The 8,596-nt window shown below is 39.3% G+C and overlaps 1 protein-coding gene across 4 annotated transcripts in view; it reads right to left on the reverse strand.

Annotated features, from left to right (window-relative positions):
• TMEM182 (transmembrane protein 182) overlaps positions 1-8,596 on the reverse strand; it is an 84,214-nt gene that overhangs the window by 17,925 nt on the left and 57,693 nt on the right. For all 4 annotated transcript variants that reach the window (XM_011969567.1, XM_011969565.1, XM_011969568.1 and 1 more), the window contains one exon: positions 2,456-2,593. In XM_011969567.1, the coding sequence (XP_011824957.1) occupies positions 2,456-2,593 (138 nt within the window). The remainder of the gene's footprint in view (positions 1-2,455; positions 2,594-8,596) is intronic.

Genomic DNA, 8,596 nt, shown 5'->3' on the forward strand with positions numbered 1-8,596 from the left:
CACAAATTGTCCAAAAACCGGGACCAAAACCAGGATCAAAGCAGTTCTGAGTTTAAAACAATCATGCTGCCCATAATACATTATCACTAAACTATTGAGCCGAGATGTTCCCTCTATAGAAAAAATGTGATTACAAAAAAAAAAAAAAAAAAGCAAGGAAAAAGAAGAAACAAATATTTACACATGTAAATAGAGCACTGTTATTTCTGGGAAGACCATAGAAAAATATGTACCCTCATTAGAACTTTGAAACGGAAAAGGGTAAAGTGCAGTTTGGGTGAGAAAAACATATTTGGCCAAGAAGATGCTCAGTTTTAAGGGATATAAGGATATGGGATCTGGTCCTAGGAATTATGAATTCAAGCAGCAGGGATTATAATTTCTCAGATCTAAGTGAAAAAAGCCAGACACAAAAGTCCACATATTGTGTGATTTCATTCATAGGAAATATTCAGAATAGGCAAACTCATACGGATAGAAAGTAGATTAGAGGTTTCTTAGCACTGGTCAGGAGAGAAGGAGAACAAAAAACGGGGTTTCTCTGTGGAGTAATAAAAATATTCTGAAATCAGATAGTGGTGATTCTTGCACAACTCTGTGAACATCCTAAAACCCTACGCTGAATTATACACATCAAAATGGTAGGCTGTATGTTGATTACGTCTCAATACAAAAGGCTTTTGTAATGAAGAGCTTTAATGGCTAAATCCAGTGAAAGAAAACAGTCGAAATAAAAGATGAAAGAATGGTTTAAACAGGGTTCTTCTTCTCAGAGCGAGATTTTTCTGAGCTCTTTAAATTGTTGGGGCTCAGGAAACAAAACCCCAAAATGAAGCCCCAGGAGCAGCCTCAGAAGCAAAAGTTTTCCTTTGACCTTCTCCTGCCCTCCTGCCTCCCAGCCCTGTTCTCTCCCGAGGTTGGCCTTAGAAACCATAAAGGTACCCCTCTCCACAAAGGTGAATCATAGAAACCAGAACTCCTTTCCCCAAAGCCAGCCATGAAACCTGAACATTTGACTCTAACTCTCCCTCCACCTTTCTGGGTAAAAACTGGCCTCAAAGGAATGACCTGACCTACGTTGTTTGCCAATAGGTCGTAAGATCCCTATTCCAGAGAGGGTCCTGCCCCACACCCGGAAGGCAGGCGTGCTGCTCAGAGGCCAAGAAGCAGCTAAACAGACAGGCCTCGCTGGGTTCCCCACTTAGTCTATGACCATTAGATCCCACCCTTTTTGTCCAATCATTTCTACACAGCTGCCCATCCTTCGTGGAACCTAAGCATAAAAATAGACAATTTGCCCATATCTTTTTAGGTCTTCAATCTGAAAGCTCCTGTGTATGCACGTTAAACAAATATGTATGCCTTTTCATCAATTAATCTGCCTTTTGCAAGTCGATTTTTCAGGGAAACTTCTGTTCCTCTTGGCCCCTATAAAACACAGGATCTAGATCTGATTATTCTTTTTATTCCCTCTACAGAATTAAGCACCATCTTATGCAGAAAGTATTGTTGTTACCTGAGCACTGATGAAGTGACACTGGGCAGCGTCACAAGCTATCTTTCCAAAGATTAGAAGGACAACAATCCTTTCCATTCTGTTCCTTTCCTTCAACTGTCACTACGGTGCCACCTCTTCAAATTACTTTTCTGTTTGCAGTGTGATCATTTTAGCAGGAATCAAATAAGTTAGAAACCGGACTAAAATAAATGCAAGCTTCACACAGAAAATAATATATTCAGATAATTCACGTGAACCACAATTAATTAATTAATTGTTCTCAAACTCCTAACCTCAAGTGATGCACCCACCTCAGCCTCCCAAAGTGCGGGGACTACAGGTGTGAGCCACCACACCTGGCATGAACAAACAATTAAGAAAATGAATGGTGATGATGTAGAAAAATATTTTTGTACCTATGATAAATCAAGAGTGTGTGTTTGTCATAAATATCATCACAGGGCTATCTTTGAAGAGCTCAGAAAATACCTGCCCATATCATAACCTGACATGTTACAGAGACATACGTTACAATCCCCATTTACAGACGGCAAATTAATAGGGTAAGAGGTTAACAGTCTCTTGCGCACCTTGGAGCGAGTCAGTGACAGAGTTTTCTCCTCTAAGCCTCAGTGTTCTCCTCTTTATAATAATGGGCTTACAAAGTGAGCAGAGACTATCATGATGGCTAAATGTGTCAACATGTGGAAGATGGAAAGTCCCTGAAAAGTGTCTGACACATAGTTAGTGTTCAGGAAATATTGTATACATATATTATTAGTTCGTGTTCAAGAAGTATTGTATACAAATATTATTAGTTAGTGTTCAAGAAGTATTGTATACAAATATTATTGTGTTACTGTTACTAGAAGGCTGTTGCCTGAATATAGAAACGAAAAATCGAAAGACATGAAGAAAAACCATGGCTGAAAGTCATACCCACTTAACTGTACGTACCTGCAGCAATATAGGAGCCTCCCCCAGCTTTGTAGAGAAAGTGGCTGGCGAACGGGGCCGCACAGATGATCAGAAAGCTTGCGATGACTACAGCAACTACCCCCAGGAGCATCAGGACTGCCCAGAAACCGCGGTAAACTGGAGCCCCCAGGAGGAAAAGAGAAAAGAAAGAAAAATACACTTAGATTATGGATACAGCACATTGCCACACAATCAGTTGCTTTCATCTTCATTTTTCTAATTTCAGTCATGGGCACTGCTAGATAGAATGCCAGGGATGGGTCTCAACAAACAGGAGATTTTATCAGATGACCTTGGAATCAGTGATGTCCGTGTTGGTGACTTTCAATCAACTCCTCTTGCTCAATGTTTGTACCACACACAAGCTTAATATACTGTGGGAGCTCTTTTTTTCCATCAAGATTTTCCACTTTAGAAGCAAGAAGACCTAAGGTTCTTGCTTCTAAAGAGTTCCCCCATTTAAGTGCCCACTCGGATAGCATAGAAGTGTTTCACACTGAAGGTCCAAACACATGTAAAGGCATTCACATTATTTACAAACACTGCCTCACATCTTCTGCTAAGATATATTTGCACCATGATTATCTCTGAGAGCTGATAACAGTCACCCCAAGCCCCTAATCACAACAAAAATATCTGCTTCTATTTAGATTGTTGGCTCTATAGAAAATAGTCTAAGGCAATAAAATATGACAAGCAAAACCATAAAAGAAGTTTGTTTAGCTATGCTTTCCAAGCAAATCTGAGAATTTAAATCAGATTTATTTAAGGCCTACCTCTTTCTATTAATATTTTCACTTAGAAAGATTCAAAATGAGAGGTATAGAAGTCTATAGGCATCAAGGACAAGCAAGGCTAAGTTAATGGTACAGCTGGTGAAAAACAGATAGCAGGTTTGGTGACATATGGTAATCAAACAAAAAGGAATTCCACAATCATTTTTGAGTTGGATAATTACCAACCTTAACCAAATTCATCGTTTCCAAAAGGCTAACATGCTAAAATAAATTCTTGATGGTATAGATGGGGGAATGCTTAGTGAAACATATTAGTCAAGTTATATTTTAAGAAAATATAAAACTTGATAAGAAGGCAAAGAATGTTTTTCCTCAACACACCTTCCTGGTAAAGAAGAAATCTATCAACCAACTGGAGTCTTAGAGGAAAGAAGACGGGACGATGGAAATTTGAGAAGAGGAGTCACCTCGGTTAAATGGAAAAGGCAGGCTCAGATTTTTATATGAATAACCACGTCCTGAAGACAGGAATACCTGATAGGTTTTCACTTCCCATACCAATGCTGGCCACTTGGCATGGTTTCCAGGGCTGCTGTGTCAGATAACATTCTGCAGTTGTATTCAGATGCAGCAGGGAACAGGGCAGTGAAGAGATACTAATGTCAACTTTGAGTATGGAAATCAAGAGTTGCAGAGTGTGGGCCAAATATTTGCTGTCCTTGTCCTTCCACAGTTTATTAGGCCATTGGTGAGTCTCACATTTTACATTTTCATTTACTTCATTTAGAAATAGGTTGAGGTTATCTTTCACAGGACAGCTTCCATGCCAAGTGCTAGGGGTATAATCACTACTAACAAGCAGCAGCTCAGAGAAGAAGAAATTCATTCCACAGCTGCACTGATCACAACTAAAACTAGGTAAGTATGACAAGCAACCATATAAGGAGTGAAAGTAAATAATAGCAAGTAGGGTGAGAAGGAAAGTCAAGTCTTAACAAAAGATTAAGTTGCAAAGAGTTATCTGATTTTCTTCTTTTTTTTCCTCATGGATTTGGCCTGAAGGTAAGCCAACTGGGAACTGTGTAAAAGGTGTGAATAACAAAAATCTTTAGTTGAATTCATTTCCTAGAAATCTAGGAAAATAGGCCCCTGAAAGCCAGAGTAAATCTCCATGTTTATTTTTTCCTCTTTTTATTCCCTTAGTCCTGCCTCCAGATCAGCTTTAAATACAGGTCTGCACTGCTGCCCCAGTGGAGGCGTGGGCACTTAAGATCCCAAATGATGACCCAACCCTGTAGATAGAGGAACCACAAAAAGGAACCCTCATTGTGCAAAGAGGAGGGAGGAATCATGGTCATGCTTTTTCCCTTTTCTCTTGCTGCTTGCTGTGTGTCACGGCTGCATGGAAATGTGCCACAGCACAGGAGGCCAGAACTCAGAATTCAACCTTTCTGGCCAGAGAAACTGGGAAGCGGTCTGAGGACCCAGAGGGTGTAAACAAAATCTCACAGAGAAAAGAGCTAAAGAAAAGACTCTAAAATTCTATGTTTGAATCTACACAAGGACCAAGCATACCCCCAAGTTGCATATGCACAGGAAATAGACCAAGAAGCATAGCAAAGTCTTTGAGAACCAAATTACAGTTTGAAGACCATCCAGGTTCCAGAGCAAGCCCTGAGTGGTGTGCGCCCCAGGTGCAGGGCACAAAGAGCATCACACAGACTTTGAAAACTGAATTGACATTGAAACTGCCACCACAGAAGAAAGGGACAGATTGGGTTGGTTGATTGCCTGCTGAAAAAATAAAATAAAATTTTAAAAAATCAACATTATCCAGAGAATTTTAACAGTGAATTCTCCAGTGAATTTAACACGTTGAATTTTGACAACATAAAATTGAAGGTGTCCAGGATACAACCTGAAATTACTTGACATACCAACAATAATGAAAATCTGATCAATTATCAAAGAGACAGCCAACCCAAAGATGATTTAGATATACTTCCCAAATGTGATGAAACACAAATTTACAGATACAAGACACTCAGCAAACTCCGAAAGATAATAAATTCCCCCAATAAATTAGTCAAGACACAAAATTTAAAAATTACCAAAAGCCCATAACAAAGAAACAGTCTTGAAAGCAGCCAGTGGAAAAAATCATGACAAAACATATGCCGAAACAATCCCAAGACTCTAACTTTCTCATCAAGAATGATGGAGGCCAAAAGACAGCGGGAAAATATTTTTAAGGTGCTGAAAGAAAAGACCTTCAACTAAAATTCTGCACGTGGTGAAAATATCTTCTAGAAATAAGGGTAAAATAAAGCCATTTGTGAAGAAGGAAAGTGTAGAATGTGTTACCAGCAGACCTGTTCTACAGGAAATGCTAAAGGAAGTTCTTTGGGCTGAAGAGAAATGACATCAGAGCGCACGTGAAACTTTAGAAATGGAGGAAGAGCAGCAGAACTGGTTAATATCCGTGTAAATAAAGTAGACTCTATTTCTTGTCTTAGTTCCTTTAAAAGATATTGGTTAGAATTTTAAAAATCAGATTAATACAGTAGAAAAACATAGGTGTTGGAATCAGAGGGACCTGAGTATTTACCACTTTCCTTCAAGGTAACTCTCGACCAGTTACTGAAGCTCCTAGAAGTCTCTTTTCCTGTAAAATAGGGATGTTTGCATCTATCCTTTAGAACTATTAGAAGAATGACTTACAAAGTATGTGAAGTCTGTGGCATATAATAAGAAACCAGTAAAAGGCGTTTCTTTTTTTTTTTTTTCTTTTTGAGACAGAGTCTTGCTTTGTCATACAGGCTCGAATGCAGTTGTGCAATCATAGCTCATTGCAGCTTCAAGCTCCTGGGTTCAAAGCATCCTCCTGCTTCCTCCACCCAAAGTGCAGGGATTACAGTCATGAGCCACCACGTGTGGTGGCTTTTACTGCTATTATTATCATGATTGCATTATCACTGCACAGCAGGGGGTCTTGTGTTCAGCAATAGGAAAATGCATTCTTTCCCTTAGCTTGTATGGTTCGCCCTCTGTATCTGGGTTTTGCATCTGTGGATTCAACCAACCATCGATCAAAAATATTTAGGAAATACACCACAAAAAAATGTCAACACAACAATAAAAATCATACAAATGTTAAAACAGTACAATATAACAACAATTTACTTAGTACATACATTGTAGTAGATATTAGAAGCAATTTAGAGATGATTTAAAGTATACAGGAGGATGTGCATAGGTTATATGGAAATACTATGCCATTTTATATCAGGGACTTGAGTGTTCACAGATTCTAATATTCTCAGGGGGATGGGTCCGGGAAACAATTATCCATGGATGCTGTGGGACAGCTGGATGGCTGTACACTGTTTCTGATGTGCCACTGAGGATGGAACATCTCTTTAAATGATAGCTTAGAGTGTAGTAGTCATGTTCGGGCAAAGTAAACTACCGATACAGAAAGTTCTACAAAGTTCTCATACCATCTCCCATGGGAACGTTTTCTGTCCATTTACCTCCTAAAAAGGCAGTAGTCACGTTCCATATCACATGACTCTACTCCTACAAACCTAAAACATCAGTAAATGGGAGCAGACACCTGACACAAAGCCAGGTGACCCCTGACCCATGCCTTCTGAAGAACAGTTTGAAAAGATGAGTTGGAATCATCTCTGTGATCCCCTAGGAACCAGAACACTGAGAAACCAAGGTGATGAGCAGCAGAGCAGAAGCTCACGGGAGGCACTGATAGCCCGGTCCAGGTCCAGATGAGCCAGGGAAGCCAAGGGCTCAGCGATCCTGAACCAGGTCGCACAGAGGGCAGAGGAAGCAGCAGGAGCCTCAAGGCAGCGGGCAGCAGAGGGGATGTAAGAAAAGGAGGAGACTCACGATGAGGGAGAGGAAGAAACAGAGAGTAAGACAGAAGTGGGGAACAATGCACCCCAAAGCTGCTGTCATTCCTGACCACTGCGAATCCCTGCCCTTTCAATTGCTCTAGCAAAAGAGCCCAGCTTTTGATTCTGAATCCCCCGCACAAGGTAGGAACCACAGATTGGCATTTAAAGGAAGGGAGGGCCTTGGCTGCCTGGAGAGCTTTGATCACATAGAAATAGCCTCCAAGTCAGATGCCTGAGTGCCGTCACCATGTGCTTTGTTTCCTGCCTATGCCTGTAACATTCAAAAGTGCATAACATCAAGCATATTACAAAATTTGTTGGAATTTCCTATTTTCTAGCTAGTTATATTCCATAGTCTTCATAGGTACCACACTTCGATTGCAGAATTAAAATCCTCAGTCATAATAAAGAATTGTCTTGTAGAATTGCGTAGAGTTCATGCACTCTCTGAAGCAAAACTGAGCCAATCAGAGAATCTTCAACACAGAGTGAATTAAGTGCATGCATTTGGGAATTGAAACATGATATGGGAGCTCGTCTGCTTATTAGTTGTGTGACAATGATAGACTTTAGTTTTCTAATACAGAAAGCAGTATTCTTTTCGTAGGCTTATAGTGAGGATTCATTGATATAATATATGAAAAGTGGCTGTATGCAGTAAGCACTCAAGTATATTTGCTATGATTATTATTAATTATGACACCTTGTAATAAAATGGTCTTGTCAACAATGTGGCTGATACTAACAAATATCATCTAATCTCATGGATCCAGGGTGGAGATAGGCTTTAAGTTATCTATATATATATAAGAACATACACATATGCACACACACACACATATATTTTCACTGTGAACTGTGAGAGTGTGTTTTTAGGGTCTATATGTGTTGTGTGTGTGTGTGTGTGTATACACACATATATAATGATATATTTTTTAGATATATATATAAAATTTTATATACCTATGCAATTTTTGGAGGATATTTTTGTTTGGTTAGTGATTTATATCATTTCAATCTCTTAGATCTTGACTGTATCTCAGAGAAAACTGAGTTGGTTTTCTTGTTGTTTATTTGAGCTTGTAAAACTACACAGCCTCGTCTTTCAAGGTTTAGGACTGTGCCTAGTAGAAGCATCTCTAAAAATCCATTTGTCTCATTAAATACAGTTCAATGCTTAACTTACATAATATTGAACTTCTATTAGTGCCTATTAGAACACGAAGCAAGATTTACAATGGAAATGCATTTACATGTAATCTATACAATCACAATGTGGATAATTAAAGGAAAGCATGTGTGAATCTGTGAAAGGATTAAAGAATTAAAGACTGGTTTTAAAGAGAGTAAGTTCTGTTGATTTTTCAATCAATTGGTCAACTGGCCTATGAAGAGCTCCTTGGGCAGGTGCTGAACTGAGGATGGCGGCCAATCAGTCCAACAACAGATGTTGTATAAATAGTTCTGGG

This window comes from Mandrillus leucophaeus, unplaced genomic scaffold (genome assembly GCF_000951045.1).
Source record: "Mandrillus leucophaeus isolate KB7577 unplaced genomic scaffold, Mleu.le_1.0 Scaffold9, whole genome shotgun sequence".
In the NCBI taxonomy this organism is placed as follows: Eukaryota; Metazoa; Chordata; class Mammalia; order Primates; family Cercopithecidae; genus Mandrillus; species Mandrillus leucophaeus.